The sequence below is a fragment of the Marmota marmota genome, unplaced genomic scaffold (genome assembly GCF_001458135.2).
Source record: "Marmota marmota marmota unplaced genomic scaffold, marMar, whole genome shotgun sequence".
Lineage (NCBI taxonomy): Eukaryota > Metazoa > Chordata > Mammalia > Rodentia > Sciuridae > Marmota > Marmota marmota.
In genome coordinates this window covers 24,902,385-24,929,917 of record NW_026000093.1, presented here as the reverse complement: position 1 = coordinate 24,929,917, position 27,533 = coordinate 24,902,385, and the positions used below count along the sequence as shown (strand labels likewise).

Below are 27,533 nucleotides of genomic sequence, written 5' to 3'. Positions count from 1 at the left end.
TTAAGTATAATATTTTATTGAAAGAAAAAAAATAATACAGAGGAACTCAAAAAGCTACATGTGTTATGATCCACAAGAACAAAGGTTTACACAGGTGTTATATATGTACACATTCATGACATTAGATCATAACATCAAAGGCACCTTGCATTGCTACAGCATTAGGTAATGAATCAAACTTATCCCAATTAATGTTTTTTAAAAAAATACCTGAAATAATATAGCATGTTTTAGGACTGTATAAATATATGAAACATATTTATGTATTTTAAAAACATGTTGTTTTCATATGTGCATCACAATCACCTCTAACTCATATTATGGTACCAAAAGTCTGCTTATCAAATAACAAAACACAAGATGCTGAAACATTAACCAGGCACCAGTTTGTACCAGCATTTGATTCTCCACAAAACTAACAGGCTTAAACACATGGATAGTGAACTGAAGATTTAAAAGAACCATAGAAATAACTGAGGTCCTCATAGGATATTTTCGTAAAATCTATTTCCATAAAATTTAGATTATAGAAAAGGTTTATTGCCTTAAAATCAATTTGAAAATATTAATTTGGAAGGTAACTTCAAAGTAAATTTTGTGCTAACATAGTTTAAGAAATCTGTCAAAACAAATGACTTAACACCCCCAGTCAATTGTATATCTTAACTAAAATTTTGCCTGAGAATATGCATTGCCTTCATTGGTTATAGGTGACACAATTCTCACCTTTTGTGTACATTTGTTAGTCTAGAAGGACTTTGAATGAAATAATGTTATCATTATTTCAATAATCTGACCAAATATCATTGTCAAGAAATAGATCAACAATTAAAGGTGTCAATATCATTCTTTTCCATATGTAACTAGTTATTATTTTAGTATTTCTCTTTTTATCTTAGTTACTATGCTAACCAAAGTTAAACTATTGCTCTTGAAAATAAGACACAGCTGTTATTCTTTTTGATAATTCTAACAATAATTGTACTTATGATATAAACCAAATAAAATATCTTCTAGTAATACCTTGTTCAAAAAAAATACACTTTAAAAAGCACCTTAGAACTGGAAAATCATACAAAAATAATATTTTTTAAGGAAAATGAGTGCCAGGATATATTAAGTCTCCTTCTTTATCTTAGAAAAGTATGTCGATAGAGTCAAGCATTCTAAATTCTGTCAGATTTAGGGAGTATTAGAGAACTTTAATATTATGCAACTTATTTACTGAGCACAAATGGATTTTGCAGTAGGCCAAGGAGCCATCAAGAGTTTGGTTTTACAACCACCAGAGGGCGCCAGGGCCTGCAGCATGGTTAATCAGGGCAATCTCACCCTCAGGAGATATTTGAATTTGGGCATTGCCAAGCTAAAAAAATATGCCTCAAAGAAGAAAATAGATGGCTCCTTAAGAAATATTTACATTAGGCAACACCTCAATAATGTTGGACTGTTAAACCAAAAGACAGAAAGATTTAACTGGTCTGATTTTGGTGAAGATTAATTTAATAAAGGTTTATATTAATATGTGAGTCACAAAATGAATGACTGAAAGGAACATTACTAAAGCCATTAACACTATCAATTCATTTAGCACCATATATTTAGCACCAGAACAGATATTGATAATTCACCCTTAGTAATAGCCTTCACTTCAAAGAAACCTCAAAATTATAGCAAGTATACAATAATTGTAATGTGTTTTAGCACCATTGACCAGTGAGAAATTAAACTAAGTTTTTGACTGACCCTTCATAAGTCAAAGTTAGACCATGACATAGTTTTTAAAAATCATTTTGCATGTGTTTAAAAGTCTTCATCCACAGATACAATGACAATACAAAAAAATATAAAAGCAAAAATAATTTTAGATATTAATAGAAACACAAATTTATTATTCTTATATATTTCAGTAGGTAGAGGCTTCCATGTATGGCAAGGTTTATATTGTATAATATTATGGAACCTAAGGTATGTTGTCATATGTTGGAAAACAGACCAAGATCTCAGCATTACTTTTCCTTCTTAGAAACATTTGAGTTATTTGTTTAGCTTGTACGTTTATTTAATAAGCAGGGTGGGAACCTAAAACATTTAAACTGACATAAATATGTGTTTGATTTACTTATATAGATATTATAAGTTGATTCAACACATGCATTTATAAGTGGGGAAAATATATATTGTTTCCAATTCAAATATTCAGAGTTAATTGTATTGATTGAACTTGCTCTCTAGTTCAGTCCACTCTCTGCTACAGCTGCATGGAATCTGCAAATGAATGTTTCCATGGGTATTTTAAATGAAGGTGACCACATGGCCAAATGAAACTCCTTGGACAGTTCTGATGGGCTACAGAAGTAATGGTGTTTAGACTTCTGAACAAAAGGAAAAAGAACAACAGTACTAATAATTGTTTCTTCCACATGTTTAAAGCCAACTTATCTATCCTAACCAGGAATATTAAGAGTATGCCTACAGCTCACAGACAATTCCATAATGAGATGAACCAGTTTAATAGCTAAAGTTGTAAAAAAAATTTTCAGATTTTTGCTGACATGGAGGCCAAAAAAACTGACAAAATTTTTGAATTTTCTACGGCATAAATGGTGGTGTGAGGGGGAAAATGCCAATGCACTAGAGCATATATGACAATTACTATTTCTTTTGAATGAAACCTTCCAAATGAAAACCTTAATACTGACTATATAAAGCTGCTCTTATGAAATAGCTTATTCCCAGACTTTTTCTGCCTCTGGGAATTACAGTGTGAAATGATTCTCTTAGCACCATTGTTGCATGTTGTGAAAAATACGACACATTACTTTGATACTAGCAAATTTTCATTTGCTTCAGCTTAGAAAATAAAATATTTCGCGTGGCCATTTTATATTACTAACTTTAAAAAGAATAGATAGAATAACAAATATACCCGTTATAATTTTTAGCTTAGTTGTTAAATTATAAATAAAGTTATGGTTCTAGTTGTGGTTTGGAAAGAACAATTATTTAAGTGTCATTTATAAGTATGTAGATCCTAGTCTTACTCCAATAAGTTTGATGATTTATCTGGATTTTTGTTATATTCAAAGCTTTATATTTAAGATAGTCTTATCTGAACAAAAATAAAGGAAAGGTGGGATTCCTCTAAATAAACTTTGAAAGCTAATTCTAAAAATCCATTCAAATAAGCATTCATTAAACACTCATTACATTACAGCTACTGTAGAAGAAGCCAGAATACAAAGAATTAGACAAAGTTCATGCCAAGAGGAGCTCTATTAATTATAATTTTAATTTTTATAAATTTCTATTACTTTGGCAAATTTACCTTCATAGAAATCTCTATGAAATACAGAGCAAATTTCATTATTCTGAGAACTGAGAAACTAAGCTACCCAAACAAGCCAGCAAAAGAACTGGCACTGAGAATAGTCAACATCTATTGAATAGTACTCACTACAGTTTTTGCAGAATACTATAGTAACATTGAGGATGGAAATACTTCCTAAAAAAAAATCAAGCAAATATCCCACTAATGGGCTTTCGGTCCAATTGCCTAGGCATCTTAAGACGAAAGTTGGATTGAGCCCTAAATCATATAATTATTTCTGTTCTTAGTTTTATTCCCAAACATATTTATTTTTAATACGGTCCACATATAAGCCCACAAAAGCAGAGAAGTCTCATATAAAACATTTGGTCACCATATTTAATTTGTAATAGTAATTAGGCCAGTTGTTTTTCATCAAGTAGACCCAATCTCCAGATGTTGGATTATTCTCCCTTGGAGTGGCTCTAATTAAGTGTCATTTTTCAAGGTATCCACCCTAAGAAACTGCAAATGTGGACAGAATTTAAACTAGTAGCTTCTTTCTGTTATTGGCACACTGGAACTAACCATGTTTACTTGCTCTGTAATCCTATGCAACCATTACACAACCTGACTGAACATACATACATGTGAAATGTAATGGGTTCACTGTCTTGACCCAGATGTTGTATTTTCCACTCTGAAAGATTTATGTAAGTGAAGAATCGTAATTTTTGAATCACTGCAGTAAAATTTTCATAGTGATTTATTTGATTTTCACATAAATCAAATAAATTACAGTTAATGAGGAACTAAATGTTATTTTTCCCACAGAAATCTAGAAACAATAATTAGTAATTAGTCTGTAGGAAAAATCTGAAGAGGGCTTTGCTAATATAAACCATAGCTGTATGTGGTGTGTATGAAAGATCTTTAATATGATAATGGAAGGCCCAAGATGATTGACACACAAGATAATGACAGGCAGAACAATGATGAGAAGGTGGAAACACCACCTCATCTCTTCCTGAACTACTTCACCATCTCACAATGGGCCTGGAGATGTACTAGCCCTCAGGATATGCCCTTCTGAAGCTCTCCCCCTGATCTTTTTTTTGTGCATTAACACTATATCTGTGACTTTTCACACCTGTCCTCTAAACCTTGCTTTCTCTGTTCTTGATGAGTTTTCTGTGGGTCTTGCTTTTTCAGCTTTCCAAAGTCACCACTATCTGTCTTGCTCCAGAAATCTCTAAGGAGTCATTTATTCTGTCTCTCTTTTTCCAAGGGCTGTAGCTGAAATTTCCTGGGAATCAGATTTCCATGTTAGCCAGATTATCATTCAGTCCACCTACAGGTGAATGCTGTTACTGTGTTCGCTTTCTCACAGCTACGTGAAAAACAATTTGTTAAAAAAAAACAACACAATTTTGCAGAAAAAAATCAATCGTTTGCATTGTTTCCTAAATATCTCTGTGAGCTTCTTAAGGCAGGAACTCTATCCAATTATCTTTGCATTATCAGAACATAACCACCAGAGTGCCTTGCCTGTAGAAAAAACTCAACATGTGACTACTGATTCAATCAAATAAGACCAAACAAAAGGTGGGATGTATAAATTTACATAAAATGAGCACAGCCTTTGGAAGACTCCAATAATATAAAATAACTCCGAAATGTTTGATCCATTAATTGAGTTATTATTTTCAGGTATCACTGGGCGAGTGTTATTTTGCAAACTATCATTTTTGTGCATATTACAGAATTGGTGCTAAGATGTACCACCACCTCAAATATATTTTAGAATATTTTTTAAAGTTTCCTCAAGTTAACCATTGTATTGTAATATCTATGTGTTGCATCACATAGTATGTTTGTGTGCATATACATACACATATGTCTGTATATATGTGTATAATGCACACATACACATTACAGGTTGAAGGTATATTTTATTCTTTAGGAATATAATATCATAATTCCTTTGGAATGCAAGTTTTGGAATTGACTGCATCAACTATGTCATCACTACCTATACAATATTTTAATTTAGAGGTCAGAAAATAGAAATGGATGTTTTGATTGTATTCAAGGATTAAACGGCATACTAGAAAAATACTATACAAATGAATACTAAAATGAAACAAGTTTATCATTATAAAATATGTATAATATGTGCAAAATTCAATATATATATATGCTTATGATTCCCAGAAACCATGACATTTCCTGGAGAAAAAGGTAAGCTTATTTAAACCAATATAGGTAGTTTGACGTTACTCCTGGAAAACACAGATTGTCAGTACAAGATCCCCCGTAACTTGGAGGACAGGATGAACACGGCACTCCTACTTTATATGGTGCTTCTCCAATCCAATTGCCCCTGGAAGGAGAAAACAAAATGGCATCAGTCATACTCACTCATTTTTAAAAATCAGATTGTCCTTAAGGTCATGCTCATATGTATTGGCAGATGAGAATCTTTTTCAGAAGCTTATTTTAGAAAGCCACCTAAAAGTACATCCATTTCTTATTCCCACCATAAGGTATTCTATATATTTTGCTCTTAAAATACTTTCTTTCTGTGTAAGCTAGTATTATCTTAATTCACAGGTAAGAAATGAGGCCCTACAATGCATGGTGATACCCCAGATCATGGGACTCTAGTATGTTCCATCCACAAATCTGCCTCCTCTGGCAGGCTTCAAGAGCACATAATCAGGTCTTTGTCACTTAAACTTAATGCTTCTAAACTCATGCTAATTCTTCCTAAGGATGGTTAACAAAATACCTAGTATGTTCTGGGATGCTCAGAAATTATGAAATGAGTAAGTCACCATATCCACAATAAATACGCTATAAATGTTCATAAGATGTGTTTACAAAGTTTTAAAATATTTTAGGTCCCAGTCTTCATAAAATAAAGAGAAAAGCACAACTGTATTCTCATAGTAAGAGAATGAGGGTTTATAGAGACAAAGAGAGGTGATTTCAAAACCCTTCTAACATATAAATTCAAATTCATAGCTACTCAATTTTTTTCAGTTACTGCTATTATTTTTTTAATCCTGAACACATTTGACTGAATTATTTTGTGCTATCAATATTTTTCTTCCACTGTATGGATGGCCATGATCATCATAATAAACCAAATTCACCATTTAGACAAGTTTAAAATAGCTGCAATACCAGACTGTTATTTGACTCTTTCAATTATGAAGGAGAAGTTTGCATGGTGATAGTGACTAGAGCATTAAGAAATACTAATATAGAGAGCAATGTGAAGGAAACTGAAGTTTCAGGAGAAATTCTGGTTATAAATGTTAAAAACCTAAGATTGAGGAAATGAAAATAACAGGTAAGAGGTTAAAATGTGAAACAAGTGGTTCTTATCTTCTTTAAACTCTGAAAAAAAAATAGGCAATGACAATGAGGACATGAAAATATCTAGTATAGCCAATTAAATAAAGACCCCCACTTTTAAAAAAAAATAAAATGCACATACAGGAAAATTTACCCATAAAATGAAAAGCTTGATAATTTATTATTAATATTATAAAATGATGGAATTTTAAGACTTTCCACTTCTGTTTAATTTATTCTGCAGTCTGCCTTGAGGATAATATTCACCAAGCATAATTCTAATGACATCACCTGCTTGTCCTGAAACATTCAAGGCCCATTCTAAGTGTGCCTGGCTTCTTAACTCCATCTCGTTCCATTCTGTATCTAATTACCCAAAGCTAAAAATGTATATGGATCCAGGCTATGTATCTAAATTTTATTTTCTACTTATTTTCCATCACTTTTTGAAACATATTTTTGGTAAGAAAAAAATCAGAAATAAAATTTTATTATATGTGACATTCTATATTATATTAAGAACTTTTACATAAATATCAGATTTTATTGAATTAATTATATTCAACAATAAATCAGTTGGTTGATCATGTTATTTTACTTTTTTCCTATTCCATCTAATTAAATTCTCTTTTTTGCTCTTATTTTTTCCCTACCAGTCAAGATTTTTAAACTTTTCATTACCTAGTTTCCAGAAAATTTTGTTAAAACTAAAATATAGCATGTTAATGCAATATCTTAATTTTTTGGATCTAAAAAACAATCATGGAGCTCATCAATAATATTAGAAAATTCTAATCATTGGGCAAAACCAAAATTCTTAAATGGATGAAACAAATACCATTTTCACCATTTGGTTACTATCTAGCCTATTTATGGCAGAAGAAAGTGGAAAGGCACAATAGGAAAATAAAAAGTGGGAAAATAAAAATGTCCAACAAGTGCACAGTTTTAATGCCTATTCTTAATGCTACATTTTAAGAATTATTATTATTAATAAACATTCTGTTTTCCAAACCTCCCTAACCTAATAATTATAAAGAGGGGACCATCTGGAAAATCACTATTTTTCTAACTTCACAAAAACACTGCCACTGGCACACCACCATATCAATGAGTAATGCACTTATTCCTGACACATTTTCTCACTCCCACCCTGTGTTGGAATAGCTGGAGAAAATCTTTGTTTGGGACTTACTTTGGACGACACCAAGAGTATCATAAATCCTTTGCACATTTTGTTATTTATTCCAAATGGGAACAGAACTGTGTATAAATATTGGAGCATTTTATCTTCTAAAGAGCTATTGTTATCAGGAAGGCAGTTTTTCAAAAGTTGGCAAATGTCTATTGATCCTTCTATACTATAGCTTGTCCATAAATATGACTATTTTATAATTTTTGATAAATTTCTATAATATATTCTATGTGGGCCAAAGATTGAGAATATGAATTTTTTAAATCTAAAAATAATAAGAAAGAAAGGATTCATTTCCAATACTGTGTTTTCCTAGTGAAAAAGGTGAGACAACATTCTATATTGATATATGAGACTATTGTGTATTGATAAGTTCCTAGCAGATTCTTTTCTGATGTCCTCTATATAGTTATTAAAATCTTACAAAGTACGATTAGGAAGTGTTTGCAATTGCTATGACAGAAGATGGTAAGGAGACTTTAGTGAGAACACTGTCTCAGATTGTTTTGCTTACCATTTTACCCCAGAATCCCTGCCCTTGTTAAAAGAAACCTTTTACCTAATTGTTTTTCAAAAATATAGGAATAAATGATGGTGGATTTGAGGATTAGAGGCCAAATGAATAGTAAGTCTTACACATTTATCTGTCAAAAATGCCTATGAGACTGGAGATATTTAACACGTTCAGGGATCCAGGAAACAGAATACAACCTGGTACTTACTTTGGGGCATAGTTGCATACCAAGTACACGGCGCGGCGCCATACAGATCCCCACACATTCATGTTTTGGCAAGTATGAATTGCACATCCTATCCGATTGGAAGTGGCCCAAACCATCTGTGAAAATAAACCAATATTTTCCAATATTGCTAAGAAAATGAATGTCCCTCAATATATAATAAGATTTTTAAAAAATATGAATTGAACATTAAAAAGACAATTGAAACAACCTGTGTATAATGTGTGCACATAGGACCAAAACATCTCATAGGACATCTGGGGTTGCAATCCTGGGGATATGGAAAAGCGTAATCTTTCACTTCATCGTACCATGGCTTGACCAACTGGAGAATAGAACGATATCTAGATGTCAAAAGAAAAAAAAAAGCATGTATGATTATAGCAATGGTAATTTATAATGGACTCATGTTACATTGTTAGTTGATTTAATAAAAAGATTATTCATGAGTATCCAACAGCATATTTACTCTTGGAATTTTTCCAAGTAGTAGCAAGCATGCAAAAACGTCCAGGACTGGAGGAAGTGACCCTATATTTGTCTAAATATGTGTTGGGTTATTTTGAAGAAAGAAAATGTAAATATTTTAGGAGCTATCAAAATCTTATTTAATCTATGTCCTCAAGTAATTGAAAATTAGATATATAGAAGTAGTCATAATACTAGCTTTAAATGCATTTTTTTCCTTAAATTTAGATCACTTTGATTTTAATATTAGCACACCTGATTTTTCTCCCTATATGGAAAAAGAATGAAACTTTGGAACACTAGATAATGACAATCCACACTGGGAGAAAAAGTATCCTATCAATGGGAATAGCTTTCTCCATAGTTGTATATGCCTGCATATATATGCATATATGTAAATATAAATATTTTTTATTTTGTCTACTAATCAATTTATTTATGTGCAGATACATACAACTATGAGAAAGCTTGCGCATGCGCGCGCGCGCGCACACACACACACACACACACACACACACACAAATACAAATGGCTTCTGCCACAATTGGAATTTTTTCCTGAGAGGCAATGGGACACATCATCATACATGTGACCATTTCTAGGATTTTGTGAGGTCAGTGAGAGATACAGACTAAGGGAAAGTGTTGCAAGTGTTGAAAGGGAACATGGTCTTATTTGGACTTTTTAACTAATTTCATAATTCTTGAAGACATCTAAAATATTCATAGACCAAATATTGAGGCCTGATTCAGAGTGAACACTAAATAAATATCTTCTGATGTCACTTGGAACTGGTGTAATTCTCCCATATAATACAATAATTCTCCCATGAAATAAAATCATGTAAATAAACTGTATCAGCAAAACTGCTTCCTACCTGCCAGTTCGGACAGACAGATTTTGGCCCAAAAATCTTAGCAAGTAAGAAGGTCCATGATCCCAAATGCAAGTAGCCGCCCAAGCCTCTGCAGATTTTGCAAGATTTTCATCCCAAACCTGTAGGGGTAAAAAACCTTCAGTTTTACTGGATTTGCTATAACAAACACAAAGTAAATGGAAAGTAGCAGTGCTACTATTTCCTAGAGTTCTTTTAATTCTAGAAAGAACTAGAAGAAAGCTACTTCACACCATTGTTATTCAAAGTTCCATAATTTGATATGGTTGTACTACAAAAAGAATATTGTCTTTATAATGCTCTTAGATTCAACATCCAGACTTTGAGTTTGGTAAAGGATACGTTTAAAAAATACCATGTTTATTCATGACTTACAAGGACATCTCATACTGACCACTGAAATTTGAATCCAGCAAAGTCAATAGATTTCCCTAGAAGTCATAAGGAGCCATGCTACTAATATATTTAAAAACAAATATGATCAAATTTATTCAAAATTAACACTAATATTATATTGCAAATCCCAAAGTTCAGTTTATATTATAGCATGATTAACCAAATGGAACCTTCATGTTTTATCATTTGACTTTTTATAGCAGTACAATAATAAGAGAATTTATATTTTTAGTTGGTATGAGCTAGAAACAAATCATGATTGAAAATAACTTGACAATGGTACGTACCAAAGGTGTGACACAAATGCTGTATAATATGGTTTAATTAAATAAATTAAGAAAAATAGTAACTTACTTTCCTTGAAAAAGAAAGGCAAATTAATAAGGATGTTATTCATGCACGGCAAATTTTCTTTCATGGAAAAAATTTGTAGGACAATATTTGAATGACCCTTAGGTTTAATATGTATTTATATTAGTTACTATATGGATTGATAGGCTCATCTCCATGGCTGGATAAGGAAATTAAGCCAAGTATTGGTGGACCTGACAATAATAAGTCACTCCGAAATGACAATCTATTTTCTAGGTAGTCATAAGGCATAAGGCACAAAATAGAAAATAAATAGCATTCTTCCAAGCAAAAATGTTTTCCAAAATTCCTCCCTAGTAGGAACATTATTTAGTGATGATTTATCTGGTGGAAAGAATAACTTTAACATTAAATTTCATAGTTCAAAGTCATAACATTATTTCCTACATTATTTATTATATTTATATATCCTAGCTGAAAACTGTGTTCAAATTGTAACTGGAGAGTGGCTATTAATTTATTTGAGAAAGCTAAGGCATTATATGAAGAAGGAAGGGAGAGTTTTGTAACTACTCAAATTAACATGGAGCTTCATGTGAAAACTTGGTGTCTTTCTCTTCTACCAGGTTGTGAGTTGTGTACAACAGAGCAAGAGTTAATAGCCTTGCATTCACTGCAAGTTACAAGTTTTCTAGCAAACTTATGGGACTTTTTGATCATAACACTGAAAAGTCTTAATCTTTTTCCAAGGATAATGGGTTACATAGATTTATTTAACATGGAAATGTATTGAAGTGAAAGAAAATTAAGACAATGACTTTGAAACAAAATGAGGAAAAAAATGAACTCTTCAAGAGACACTTATCCAAAAAGACCATGGCACTTACCCTCAAAAGAGATTTGTTAGTCAGAAATTGTTTTAAATTATGAAAAAAGTCATCTTCCACAAATTGATATAGGATTGCATGAAGTAAACTCACAGAGTTCACATAAACTCAAAGTATTCTAGGACTCAAATGCACTTCCAAAAATTTTAAATGCTTGGCTTGATTTCCCTATGCAACTATTGAGATAAGCCTGTCAATCCAATGGTAACAAATATAAATGCATATGAAACATCAGACTCATTTGATATAGTTCTATCTAATATTTCTTCTTTCACCAAATATTAATAACATGAATTTCTGAAATGTCGATTGCAGTTTACCATAGTACAAAATTAGTTCACAAAGGAATTTCAGACAGATAGTGTCAACAAATTTTTTTTTTCCTGAAATGTTCTTAACTAATTGTATTTACCTGGGAAGAAATACAAGTAGGCATCGTTTTCATATTGAAGTAAAGTGTGAACCCAGATCTAAAGACACTTTCTTATAATCTTCTGCTAAAATAGAACCACACCATGGTACAAATAAGACCTGAGACTCAAGGATCCTGTGTTCTATCCCTATTTCTCCTACTCAGATCATCTGTGACCGAGGGCATGTCAATTATTATCTCCTATGCAACTCATCCATAAAATAAGGAGTTTGCGTGAGGTTACGTCTAGGGTCCCTTTCATCTTCAGCTTCTCATGATTTATAGGCACTTGAGCAACTCCTACATCTGAGCCTGAAAGATCTGTTATATTGTCCTGTGACTTGCTCAGCTCTCAATCCAAATAATTTAAAATATTTAACAATCTTTGACTATTTCAATATCTATATGAGTATCAAAAGGTCATGTTCTATACCTTAAATATACAAAAAAATAGTAAAAAAGGAAATAATGAGAAACTTAAAACATTAAACAATTTTAGAAGTAATTTACCATATATATAAAGCCTGCCTTTATTCTCATTCATATGTTGAAAAGCTAAATATTGGGTGTTCAAAAAGGTAAACAAAAAATTTCAAACATGAAAAAGTATCTTACAAAAGCATTCTTTATTAACTATTATAAGGGATTTTGATATGAAGTAAATGTGTTCACCATTACGGAGGGTCACGTTTTTAGCTGTATCTATGTAAAAACATCTTAAGTAAAATTTTGAAGAGGATGGTTTCAAGGGAAGAGGAATGACTGCTTTCCTTCTCTGCATGTATTTGCTTTTAGAGAACTGGAGGGAAGGATTTCTGCCTACTCCATGTCCCTAAAGGAAGATTCTGGAAAGGATGATAGACACAGACTGACAAGGTCCCATACAGAGGGGGTGACTTGCCCTTCCTATGGGAGATATGACTGACTCCCTCGAATGCCTGCTGCAGGAGAAGTCAGAGGCGCTGTATCTTTCTTGCCTCTTTGTGAGTTAAACCCACCCTCCAGAGAAGGGAGGGCTGTCTTAATAGGGAGCCCTGATATTTGGGAATTACATCATATCTTCAGGTAAACTGCATTTGCTGTCACTGTCTTTCTCCACGGGTTATATCTTCCAGGAAAAAAAAAAATGGGTACATAGAATGTCTTTAATCTTCTGAGGTATCTGAGTTTATGATTATGATGAGATCTTTGAGTTGTGAAAATAACAATCATAACTATATTGAGAAACTACAGGATATTTTAACAAAAGACTTACAGTTTGTAAGGAGTAAACCCACATGTAGTACTTTTTTTTTTTTTTCTCCCCAGACGCTCTAAGTTGGACTGAATGTCACCAGGGCAATAATGTGAAAGAATTTGTCAAATTCAGGGAATGAGTTGTAAATTGTAAATTGCCTAAGCATTTGACTTAGTTTATAAATTTTTGAATTCATGATGATCAATCTATCCAGTGAATTTCTCTGGCATCTTTTTCTGAGCATTTATTTGAAATGATTTTAATATTTTAGCCTATGAATGTACCATCAGAGGAAACAAGGATACAAGTATACACCTAATTCTATGGAATGCCTAGAAAATAGGCAAACCAGTATTATTTTTCATTGGGAAAAAATAGACACCTGCTATTTTGGTAGCTTGTATTCAAACAGCTTTGGCATGCTGTCTCACTAGTTCTTTCCTCTCTAAATAGGTAAGACATTTTCACAGATAATTTACTCATAAAACACCTCAATTCTTACTCCGTGAGGATGAGGCAAAAATTAAGATTATTATGAATGAATGTGCAAACACATTTATAGGACTCCCTAGAAGTTAGATGTTATGGTAAAATTAGGTAATTCGTAAAATAAAATGGCTTACAATGGCATCAGAGTGTGCATAGACTTGTACAAATGGCTTTCTTCTGTTCTTTGTTGTTTAGAGTTATTTATTTGATCAGTTCATAAACTGAATTACCTTTCGACTAAAACATTCACTATGAGTTATTCTGCTCATTACATAATAAGATAGATCAAGCTGGACACAGTACCTTGCCTATAAATCACAAGAAGTTGAAACAACTTAGACTAAGACCTGAGAGAGATCCAGAATTCAAACTGATGTCATTTTAAAAACCTAGACGAATTGTGACCCTAAGAGATAAGATGAATATGAAAAGAATGCATGATTCTCATCAAGTTCAGAGATTTTCTAGACTTGAGCTAAAGAATACAGAATTGAGTAAGAGAATGTTGATGGATTGGAGGTCACTTGCTTTCATAAGAAGACATAAAAATTAGACAATGATATGAATCCAACCCTGATAAGAGGTTGTCTAATCAACTATCTTTAAGTTTGGGGATCCACAACATTGTGGCAGCCAGGATCATGAAACATCATGACATCTGAAGCTCCCTTCTTAAATCCCAGCCAGTATCTCTAGCCAATAAGAAATGTGGTCAAACTGGAAAGCAGCAATAATTGTTACTTGGAACCATAACTCTGTGCTTGCTTAAGATGACATTTTTTTTCTCCTTTAAATAGATAGCATCTTTTGCCTCATAAAAAATATATAGAAGTTTTTAAATGTGTAAAATTTTAAAATGATGAATATTGTGATAAGGAAATCTGTATTTACTTGCTTTTATTATTATCTGTAATATTTAAAAGAATACAGCATATTAAAGTAACAGAGCAGTCATATTTTCAATATAAAGTAATTGCTTAAATTTGTGATTTTTAAGTTGAAAATGATAAGAAAATGTTTTAATTTCATTTTTAAGACAGTACTTAAAATCTAAAATTTAGGAGAATTTAAGAGTCATTGTTTTTCTTAGCTTACATGTCATTTAAATACCTGGAAAGGATAATTATCAATAAGTCAGTTGAAATAATAAATGTGGAAATCAAACATTAAATCTATAAATACAGTTTAAAATTTTTAATCAGTGGGTAAATATAATTGCTAAAACCTGCTATATTTATAAAAAATCAGAATTTGAAATTAAAAATTGAAGGAACAAGAATATTAATTTTGACAATTATACTTAACTCTGAAAAAATACATTGTGTACATGGAAATATTTCAAAGATATAAAGTGCTAAAAAAAAGTTTTACATTGAGTGTCTAGAGACAGATTTATGAATTGACCGTGTTGTGAGAGCCATGTTGTAGAGGCAGATGCTATGTGCTATAGATGCTATGTTCTTGGACATTCATGTGGCCGTTTTCTCACTTATTTATATAAAAAGTAGATGCTTGGTACATAGGCCACATTTTTGGTTTTTGCTTTTAATAACTCAGCTAAGGCTATTTGTTCTTTTTGTTAGCTTGGGGAAAGAGTACTGACTTTCAGAAGTGATGCTGACAGCCACTAAAAAAAAAAAAAAAAAATTAAGTGATGATTAAAGTATTTCCCCTGAGGGCCGCCAAAAGTTTAAAACACTCATGGGCATGATTGAGATTCTGTCATAAAATTGGTGCATCTGTTCTCATTAGATAGAAATGTTAGTGAAAGGGTGATAGAGGAAACAGAACTGAATACACAGCAACCAGTGTTAAACCAGACAGGAGGCACAGCGAGTGCGAGACTCCTCAGGCTGGAGGACAGGAAGTGTGGGAGCAGAGACAGAGAAGGGACCTCATAGGGAAAATATTGGGTACTGATTAGACTAATTGAATAAAATTAATATGATTCTACTTGGTTACAGCAGAAGATGGTTAAAGGTACTTGATTAAAACAATAACAACATTCCTCTAGAGCCTCAAAAATCAGAACCATTCTTATCTAAAAATGCTAAGATGGGATCCTATGGATTTTTTCCTACATGTTTAAAAGAAGACATCTTTTAGGTAAGATGAGTACTGTTCTGTTATGGTTTAGATAGGAGGTGTCCCCCAAAAGCTCATGTATGAGATAATGCAAGAAAGCTTAGAGGTGAAATGATCAGGTATCAGAGCCTTGACATAATCAATGCATTAATCCATTTGAATGGATTCACTGGGTGGTAACTGTAGGCAGGTACCCTGTGGCTGGAGGAAATAGGTCACTGGAGTGTGCCTTTGGGGTATGTATTTTCTGCCTGGTAAGCAGAGCTCTCTCTGCTTCCTGGTTTTCCTGTCCTGTGCTACTTTCCTCACCTCACCCTATAGCCTCGATGTTCTGCCTTACTGAGGCCCAGAGCAATGGCATTAGCCATCTACAAACTGAGACTTCTGAAACTCTGAGGCCCAAATACACTTTCCCTCCTCTACATTGTTCTTGCCAGTTCTTTTGGTCATACCAAAACAAACAAACAAACAAAAAAATGACTAAAACATATCCCTATGTAGGTTTCTTAATCTACAAACAGATGCATTGTTTTTAGGGACTCTGAACTGAATTATTGCCAACACCTGTGATCCCTGATGTATTATTTTTCTCTGTATTTCTTAGGGTGCATTATAATTGTGCATAATGGTGGGATTTGTTATTTTGTTAAAAATGTCAGAGAAATATGTATGTAACTTTCTAAAAATCCAAAATCTTAAGGATAAAAATTCAGGCATCCCTTTCCATCAAGTCTTCATATAAAACACCCATTTAACTCACAGGCAACTTAATTCATGATAATATGAATCAGCAGGAGACTGTGCCCACCAAATCTGCCACTGACTTGAGGATGCATCCACAGAAGTAGGACAAACAGAGAATAATCGGTCACCTCTATTCTGCAGGTCAATTCTATTCATCTTACTCTCACTATCAGAAGAACACATGCATGTTGTAACCCTTTCAGGGAGGATACCAGGGGCCCTGCTGGTGCAGAACCACACACAGCTTCCAGTCCCAAGATGATCTAACTGGTACTGTTCTTCTGTGAAGTAAGAGAGGGTTGGTGCCTTCAGTTTTCTTTTTTTTTTTTTTAATGATACCACTTCTTGCCATTACCAGGATTTTAATAAGTCAAATATCTTTGTGCAGTCTTCCCTGAGAGCCTCTACTGGCAGCACTGGTCATGTGAGAGATGACAAGGAGGCCTTCCCCACAAAAGGGCTGGTGGCTGAGAAAGAGCTGAGTGATGGAGTTGAGAGTCAATGATATAGAGCTTTTCTTCCCTCCTAGTAACCATTCAAGACTTCAGGTACTATCAGTTTTCCTACATGGTTTCCAAGGGTAGAAAGAGTACAGAAGGCAAGGTTTGATTCCACATGAAGAAATTCTTTCCACTATTCAATGATGTCCTAAAATAAAGTGCATGTAGGAAAATCCTCCATCCACTGGGCTCATGAACAGGACAGATGAACACAGGAAGGGAAGCCTATACTGTACTACTGTGTTGCTCTAGGACTGAAGAATTTATACCCCACAAGCTTCAGCCTCCCTATCTTTATTAAAATATATATATTTTTTTCTTAGTTGAAGATAGACACAATACCTTTATTTTATTTGTTTATTTTTTATGTGGTGCCGTGAATCGAACCCAGTGCTTCACGCATGCTAGGCAAGTGCTCTACCACTGAGCCACAACCCTGTCCCAAGGCTCTCTGTCTTTAAATGAGAAAAATTATCCTCATCTGTTGAGGGCTGAAATCAAGTCAAGATGGCGCCTGGCACTTTGCCAGGAGGAGTGGCCAGTGAGCCATTAAGATGATGAGGATTCCTTAATGACTGACTGCTGTATCTAGTTTATGTTAATTAAGTTAAGCTGTGTGTAATTAGTTAAGTATATATACCTCTGCTGTCCCGTAATAAAGCGGCTCCCGCTGTTTCAATCTTCACAAGTTGCTTGTCACCCCCCGGTTATTTTGCCCAGCCAGACTGTGGCACTCATCTCTGCCGACTGTGGTGAGGGTTTGGTGAGATAGTGGGTGACTAGCACACTTCTATCTGGGCAAGAGTGTATTCAATGAAAACTATTATTTGTGGGGATTTGAGAATATTTGTGATGTCAGTGCTAGAGTCCCCTAAATGGGAAACAGTGGACAGTGCACTTTTGATCACCTTATTAAGCATGAATCTCCACTCAACAGATCTACCCTGAAGCAACTAACAGAGTCAAAAACAAAATTTTGTAGAAATGATAAGGAGCTTGCACACAGGGAAAATAATGTTAGACAGTGAAAAATAACATGACAGAACATTTTAAAAGTTTTGAGATACTGATTCATTTCAAGTCACTCTTTACCATATGATTTTATCTTTAACTTTAAAACCATTCATTGATGAATGGCTTCTTGCAGTGGTTCTCCTTTCCAGAGAAATATAATACACACCAGCTATCATTTAATTCTGCAATTATGAGCCAGGAAGGCATTTTCATGTGTGGTTATTTTTTTTTCTTTTCAACAACTCAATGTTACAGCATTCTAAAAGCAGATTTCTTGACTGTTAAACTGTCCTGTGATACACATGCAAACCCCATATCTAGCATTGCCCACTTAGTCAGAAGAATGCAAATGCCTTTCCGCCTACCTACGGCCTGCTGAAATCATGATCTCTCTGGAATGCAGAGAGACAGATTTGGTAGAATGTTCATATTTAACTAACTTATGAAATATGAATTTGATGCACTTTTTAGTAGGAAAAAATATTGTGTCCTTAAGTAACATTTTTGGACTGTTTTGGTTTAAAGTACATGGTGTGAAATTTTAAGAGATTTCATGAAAAGTTTAGTCTAAAAACAACTTATTGAGCATTCTTCCCTATATATGTAAAAAAAAAAAATGCTTGGTACCTCATTTTAGGTGCTATGGATAGTCTTACTAAGTTGCTGAGGCAGGCTTTGATCCCATCTCTCCAAACCCAAGTCTAAATGTATTTTATTATTATTTTTTAGCGGGGGTGGTACTGGTGATTGAAATCAGGGGCACTTGACCACTGAGCCTCAACCTCAGCCATATTTTGTATTTTATTCAGAGACAGGGTCTCACTAAGTTGCTTAGAGCCTCACTAAGTTGCTTAGGGCCTCACGAAGTTGTTTAGGGCCTCGATAAGTTGATGAGGCTGGCTTTGAACTCATGAGCTTCCTGCCTCAGCCCCCCAAGCAGCAGGGATTAGAGGTAGATATATTTTAGTGACCCATTTAATCTATTAGTATCTATCTTCCCTACCCCTCTTCCAAGTCATTCTTCAGAAATCCTCATAGGCAATCATACACCACAAGTTCATAACTATTAAATGGCCATTGACTGTTTATTAAATGTTTTTATATATATTAAATTCATAGCACCAGGCTGCCCAGACCAGATAACTTCTATTTTTCTGAAGTTCTTTGATGAGTTTCCCAAAACACCTTAACCTGAGTATGTCAGGAGGACTAGATAGGTCTGGTGCTGCCTAAGCTCCTGAAACAGGTTTGGATTAAGGATAGCTTACATCTCAGTTAAAAAAAAATAGTGACATTTTCCTGCAAAAATTCTTGAGTACATTCCCAGACATAAAATCATCCTAGCATGCTGTGTCCATGACACTATCCTATCTCTACCATGCAAAGTGGTCCATTTTGACTAACAATGCATATTCCCATCCCAAATTCTCTGTTCAAAGAATGTTCCCTCCCACACAATAGCCACTTATTTCAACCTCCATCCACAGGTACACCAAGGCTAAACCTGTAGCCACTTAAAGGCCTCCTGAAACCTGTTCTTTATTTTGTGTTCTCTAAGTCAGAGAAACCTGACTGTCCTAGCTTAGACTCATCTTCCTTGACGATCTGGTCATGTGAATCCTCATTCTACCTCATCACATGAATCACTTGCTCCTATTAATTTGAACCTCAAATGTTTCACAGCTCAAATTCACTTCGATGCATCCCTATTGCCTAAGCTGAGTTCAGGTTTCAATTATCTCTCACCCAGACTGTCATGACAGTCTCATGACAGTGCATCCTGTCTGCACGTCTGCCTCTCTCTGGTCCCTCCACACCCTGTGGCTAGAATGACCTTTCCAAAATTAAAAGTTGTGTCTGAAACTTCCCAGCTACAACCTTCAATAATTTCCCTTGTCCTTAGAATAAAATTCAGACAAGTTTCTTGGTATTTACCCCAACTTCATCAAACATCACTCTTTCTTTTATGTACAAAATACAAGGCACATTATATTTTGTCTATATCTTTGGGGCACTGTGTACCTTCTTAGAACATCCTTTTATATTGACTATATTGTTCCTCTTTCCTTAACTCCATCCTGTATAATGTTTATTTATTTTTTATATCTAATATTTAAAACAATTCCTTCTGCAAGCCCTCACTGCCTCCTACCCAAGTCCAAGTCTGGGTTCGGTATCCTCATGCAATCTCAAAGCAACCTGTGTTATTCTACTTTAATGTTCAGCACACTGCCTTCTGTCCCCAGTACTTCCTATCAAAGAGTGTCACTACTCCCCGTTGACCCTTAGGCGCAGTGCTAGATAGATGAATAAATAATGTGGTATGAATGCATGACTGAATCTTGAGTGACTGTTGCCCACGAGAGCACCACAGCCACACGCTCACACTTTAACCAAAAAGGTTTAAAGACTTTATTCCATTGTTCCACCAATATTTACTGAGTATTCTCTTTGGGACTAATAAGTTGCTAGGTTCTATAAACACTCAGAGGAAACACAATGAAATTACTTGTCTACATCCTTGGTTAAATATCACTGACCACCAAAAAATGGTACTGAATACTAGAAAATAGAGTTACCCTGTATGTGATGCACATCTGACTTTCAGCTTGGCTGCCTGACACCTGATGGTGAGGTGCTAAATCGTAGCATGCACGCTGATGTTCTCACATCTGTACTTCCTACATGCTTTACTGAAAATGGTGACTCCCATAATGTTCTGCCATTAGTGGGCTCGGTATGTGGAGAGATAGATGTAAGGGAAGAAATATCAAGGTCACCACCCTCTTCATTTGTGTACCAGTAACACTAATCAACATGCACCTTGGAAGAAAATTCCTACAAAATGTGCCCAGTCTCCCCTGGAAGCCAAGGCACTTGCAAGGTTCTACATCCAGGGGAACAGGAATGCAGAACTCTCAATGTGCTGGAGAAATGCCTCCCGTCAGCAATTTTTCTCATCCACTGCTTTCTGGCAGCCATTCTCAGAGGCCTGCTAGTAGTCATAAAAGCGTTCATTGAAGAGATTTAGGTTAGACACATCAAATTTCCTTTGTTTATAATGAGAAAATTGAGTTATCCTTCCCAAATGAAAGGAAATGTGCCATCTGGGACAAAAGATGGCTTCATTAAAAAGAAAAGAAAAAAAAAGGAAGACAAAGTTAGACACAAGTCTTAAGTCAACTACTGAAGAAAGAAAAAAAAAGTAGTTTACATTATCCACATTCTCTTCCACATGAAGCCTAAATAAACGAAATCAACATTTTTCTCTATTCCCAAGTCATGCATTATCATTCTAGGCAAATAGTTTATTGGCTGTCTCTGAGGACGGATTAATCTGTTCTCCATTCATTCATTTGAGTCATGCTGTTACTTCACTACCTGCTATGACTTGGTAACCAGTAATTTTCTCTTTTCCAGAAAAGTCCAGGAAACTTTATTCTTTGAGCTCTACAAAAAAAATATTTTCAGGCACTTAGAAAATAAAATAAGCCATATTATCAAGAGAACGACTTTGGCTTCTTGAAATTACATTATGCATTTTTTTCTTTTTTTCAGTTTTAAAATATTCAGTTTGTTTCATCATTATCTTCACATTGTCCTTCACCTGCCTGTCCACTGTCCTCACTAGTCTGGGAAGTTTGCTCTCTTATGCACTGCAATTCAGCTAGTTGTCCTACCTGTCACTATCTCTAGGTGCAGCTGTTCTATTCCTCTTACCCTTTACCTAAAGAAATTGGCCTTGCTTACTTAGCAGGAACCAGCATTCTGATCACGTCCCCTGGCAATATCCATCCTGAGCTCCTTCAACTGCCTGAGTCATCTTTCTAAGATGCACTCCTGACCCTGCTCTCAAACATGACAGTCTCCCAATTGCTCTGATATAAAGAAACCCTTAATGTTTTCTCAAACTCCTCAAAAATAGATTTTTTTTCTCCAGGTGGTTTTTTTAATGCATTGATTTGCCTGCTGTTACAGTCATCCTATTCTGCCCCTTTCTGGGCATCTATCTCAAATGCTCCTCCTCCAAGGAACCTTTCATGATTTGCCAACCGGAGATTATCACTTCTTTGACTGCTCCACAGTATTTGTCTGGCTGTTTTGTATGACATCAATCTTACACAACAGTCTATTAATGCTGAATCACATGCATAGAGGTCCCCCTCACATTTGTTTTGTTTTTACTGCACTGTTTATACTTTAAACACAAAGATTTCTATCTATGGATCTCCTCCACTCCTGGAGGAGCCTCAAAAATTTTAAATGAATTCATTCAATGGACTCAAATTCAGAGACCATCCTACCAATTTTACTCTATGTGTGAGTTTTGCAATTTCATTCTTTTGGGGATTATTCGTATTCTAAGAAACTAGTGTGGTTTGTGGCTTAGAGTCATGGTTTAGGCTACCCTTGGGAAGAATGAAAAACAGCTGGTGTCCAAGGAGCTCTGGAAATTAGCCAATAAACTAATTGTAGAACAGAAGCCAAGAATACAGACATTTCAATTTCATAATTAAGTTCTCTCTATGCTATTATTTGTGTGAAAACACATTGTTTTAGAACATTGAATCAAATAAGGTATTTTTTCCCCAAATCATGGACTACATATCCAAAGAAAAAGAATCATAATATGAATATCAGCACCCTTGTGCTCAAATTGTGTTTGTTTTGTTTGGTCAATTATACACTCTCTAACAACGAAACACTTAAGAAAGATCAAACTAATTTTAAGGGATTTTTTTTAGAATTCATTAAAAAATTGTTTTATTTCAGTGTGTGGAATAAAATATGGTGATGAGAAAACTACTAAAATGTTTATAATATCGAAGTTATTGGTATTTATACATATAATAATTCATAGGGATTTCAACTGAATTTGACAAATACTGGGTGCTCACTGTCTATATCCAAGGAATTGTCCAAGTGAACGAGGTACAAAGATGAATAATCACAGAATTAGCACCCTGAAAGCTTAGAATTAGGAAATTAGCAAGAAATGCACAAATAACTGTAAATCAACCTCAAGTGTAAGGACAGAAATACAATATATATGAAGGCTTCTGTAATACAAAAGAAGAAAACCCATGTGATTGTGTAAGAAATATTAAAGGATCCAGCATTCTGACATCCAAACCTGGGAAGGTAGAGTTCTAAATAAAGGAATAAATTAAGGAGGAGACATTAGTGGGAGAAACTGACACAGTAAAAGGCTCAGAGAATTGCAGGTGAAAACAACTACTATGAATCAGGCTGGTACAATTAGCATAAGCTCTTGTCTGAGGCGCTCTTGAGTGACAGTGTTCAGAGAAAAAGGAAAATTTGAATACATGGCAGGTGCCTCAGAGCACAGATGTTTGTGAAGTGGTTTAGCAAAGGGTGTCCTAAGTTTTTGAGGTACATGGCACAGGTTAGAAACCAAGCTAGCTTTCCAGTTGTTCACAATCCAAGTCAATGTTGAACAAGTTAACATAAAGGTAACAGTATCCAAGTAAATTCTTCATTTTTCACTTAGCTTTAGAAAATTAAAATCACTTAACAATCACTGCTCTGGCCTCCAAGGTATGGATTATATTATACGCCTCACCAACTTTCTTCATGATGGATTCATATGAAGCATTTCCCTTGGCCACATTACTTAGAGTTCTTCTTTTATGATTTCACTAAAGCAAGCACATTTTTCTGAAGTAATCAATTTCCTCCTACTTCAGGGCCTTTGCTCCTTGCTCTTCAGTCTGCCTGCCCCCAGACCATTCTCAGTGAGCTCTGCCCCGGCAAATCCATTAAAAATACTGCAACCTCACCACAAATCACTTGATTTTTCTTCCTAATCTTATCACCTTCTAACATACTGTGTCATTTATTTATTTTTCTGGTTTGTTGTCTGATTCCCACCCAGGGAACAAGGATATTTGTCCCTGTGATTCCTGAATGTATCCCCAATGCTTGGAATAGTGTGGACATGTAGCAAATACTCAGTAAATATGAAGTGGAGAAATGCATGTGAGAATGAACCATGTGTTGAGTATGTGCATGGATATTTAAGACAGTCCCTATTTGCTTTAGAGTACTCACTGTTCTGAATACTCCTTCTCATTACTTTTCATGGAATTAGGAAAGATTTATAAATATCTTTTATGTAATCAGCATTGTTTCTGATTCTAACAAACTAAATCACAAGTTCCAGTATTTGAGAAGAAAATAATGAGGAAATGACATACAGAATAGGAATACTATAAGATTTCACATGGCATTTTAAGGGAGGAAACAAAGCCTGGTATTTCCAGAGATGTCCCTCAAGGGGATGTTTACAAGATCTAGTGAATAAAAAGATGCTGCCCGCCCCCAAGAACGTTTGTTGGAATTACACATGCTTAAATTCTCATTCCGGCAATACCATTAATTACCCATATCACCTGGGCTTAGTCATTGCCTTCTCTGGGTCTACATGATTTCATTTGTAAATTGAAGATCAGAATCTTAACCTCACAGGAAGAATGTGAACTATCAAATGAGATCATCTATAGAAATTATCAGTCAAGGCCTGGCACATAGAAGCAATTAAATAAACACATAGGGAGTAAATTAATTCTTGATATATGGGGGAGAGAAATAAATAGAAAAAAAAGTATCTATTTTTCACTTATTTGTACTGCATTATACTACCTACACCTTTACTCATAGTGTTTGCTTGTATTATTGATTCATTGGTTACTATGTGTATTTATTCCTATTTTAAGAGAAGTGAGACTAGATCTCAGACACCTTAAATAACTTGTTCAAGACAAGTTACATATTTCTTTCAAACTCTATAATAATTCAAACTTATTTATTTGTTTTATTCTCCTTGTAGCTCTACATTTACCTCTTGAAAGACTTCTTCTGTATGGGTAACTGTTTCTATTTTTAGATCTTTGTGTTTGTGGTACTGGCCATTGAACCAAGGGCCTCAGGCATGCTAGGTACACTATCTATCACTTTCCCCAGCTCTTCTAGGTCTAGATCTTGAACAGGTTTTCCCTAGGCGCCTTTCATAGAAAACTTAAAAAAAAAACATAAAAAATAATGTTTAATTGAACATCTATTTACCTGTGGGCACTGATATAATTACTCCTCAATTCATTTGGTCCTCACAACAACTTTATGAGGCATACACTACTTTTATCCTCATCTCAGAATGATAAAAGTGTTAGAGATAATAGAAATGAAACAGCAAGGTAAGGCATTCATACAGCTTATATTCTAAGATGAAGATTCAAATCCAAGCATCTAGATTTTAGAGTCCATAATCTTAACCATGAGATCATACTGCTCTTCACCCACTAGGAATGATTATATCTTTTCTTTTTTTGATAAAGTCTAAGAAAACACATTTCACAGTCTAAGTTGAACTTCTATGAACTATGACTCTCTTACATTGTTTGGCAAATCTTTATTTTTTCCAGTGACATTGGCATCAACATTGAGTCAAACTCAAAAAGTCTGTTTATACAAAATATATGAACCTAGACTGTGACAGAAATCCCAAATTCTAGTTCAGTACTTATAAAACTGTTCGTAGTACCACGGTCCCCAACCTGGAAATGTCATATGCATGGTCTTCATTGCTTTAAACAGACTCCACATTATGCCCTTAGAAAATGCAGGACTTTAAATCATAACCTTGCATAAGTTCAAAACCCAAAATAAACTTTAATAAGGCTCTTTCCTTTTAATACCAACTTCATTTTTTTTAACTCTCCAAGTGAAATGATTTGAACACAGAGATTCTATTTTTAAGAGAGAGCAGAGAATGTGTGCATGGCAAGTTGGAACAGTGTTCAAGTGCACTGGCTTCCCTGCTATCAGAACGACAAAGCCTTAAATCACAAGGAGGAAAAAGTCAGCATGTTCTCTCAGAACACAAATAGATCAACATCAGTAAGAGCTTTGTCCAAGAAAGGGAAGAGACACCGACCCAAGAATAAACCATGCTCATGAAACCTATAATTTCAAGAAATAGTTTCAAGAAATGCTTTAGCTGATAAATATGACTATTAGATACAGAAATCACAGAGAAAGTTCCATGTGATTTATTTATTTTTTTTAAGTAGACCTTCCAAATGTGATCAGTCAACATACCCCACTCTTTGTGTTCCTGATGTGGTTCATCAGTGGTTATGGGACCCACAGAAGAAAAATCCATGTAGATTCTCTTTCTCTCTCTCTCTCTCTCTCTCTCTCTCTCTCTCACACACACACACACACACACACACACACACACACACACATCCTTTAATCCTATGATGGAACAATATTTAACATTATCAGGCACATAAAAATCTTTTCCAAGTTAAAAATATATAAAAAGCCCATTTCCCTCGACATGCAAACGCTCATGATGCCTTTAGGTCCTTCTAACCTCTGAATTAAAGCTTTCCCGCTTAGAACTCAAAAGAAAAAAGAATTCCTCTTACCATATATTCCATGTTTGCTGCCGGTGGGAACACTTTGCCCCGAACTTGATTATGATAATCAAGAATAGCGATCATGTCATTCTGCGAAATGTAGCGCTTCCGCCTGGCTTTGGGGAGATCCGTAGAATCTAGTGGTGCGCTTAGAGCTGCTTCAATATCAGTGAAATTATTGGTTGGCGGGGATGAGTCAGTGGAATTGAGTAAGATGACGGTACTTGCTTCACAGAGAAGGGAGAACAGGAGCGCATGGCTGACAGCAGAGATTGCTATCATTTTGAGGGGCGGAGAAGAAGAGGCCACCGAGTTTACTTTGCTTAAAAGCAGAAAAGTTAGAGTTAGGGTCTTTGGGGAAAAAAAATAGGGCCAGAGGGTATGAGTTTACAAAGTCATCATTTGGGAGCATTGCTTGATTTGACTGCCTCCAAAAATCCAAATAAATGTTCAACTGAAGGCTAGGAGACCCCTTACTGTAAAATCTCTATTCATTTGGCTGTATTATGAGAAAGACCCCCAAGAGGAACTTTCTAGAGCTAGAGTAAAGTAAACAACATGACCACTAACCCTAAAATGAATGTGAGCCATCTGCCCCAATTGCCAGAACCACAGAATGCATTGGTGCATGTTTATTTCCAGTGGGGAATCTTTAGGAATTAAAATTCACCTTGAAAGTGAAGAGGGGGGAAAAATGCATCACAGGTAACAACAGAGAATGTGCTGATAATGTCTCCCAGGCACATCTGTACACCAAGTGATACAATGCATAACAAAAAAAGTAATATAGTAATCCAATCTCATATCTTTAAAAAAAAAAAAGGAAAAATGAGCTACTTTAAAATCAATGCATGCAAGATAAACTTGTCGAGCCAAATAGCTTACCTCTGAACAATGCCAAAATGAATATACTGTTCTTCCAAAAATTTAAAGTTCTTTGCTATGTTGTAGCATGAACTCTTGTAAGAGGAGTATGTCTTATTACAAGCTCCCAGAGAGCAAAAGCCTGCAAGGTTTGAAAGCTGCTGGCTACAGAAGCAGC

At 34.7% G+C, this 27,533-nt stretch overlaps 1 protein-coding gene across 1 annotated transcript; it reads right to left on the bottom strand.

Annotated features, from left to right (window-relative positions):
• On the bottom strand, positions 1 to 27,533 carry Pi15 (peptidase inhibitor 15). The gene is made up of 6 exons (XM_015485760.2): positions 27,377 to 27,533; positions 26,501 to 26,813; positions 9,954 to 10,072; positions 8,820 to 8,952; positions 8,591 to 8,706; positions 1 to 5,693 (listed from the first exon to the last, which is right to left on the bottom strand). The coding sequence occupies exons 2-6, from the start codon at positions 26,771 to 26,773 to the stop codon at positions 5,558 to 5,560; spliced, it is 777 nt and encodes a 258-aa protein (XP_015341246.1). The 5' UTR covers positions 26,774 to 26,813; positions 27,377 to 27,533; the 3' UTR covers positions 1 to 5,557.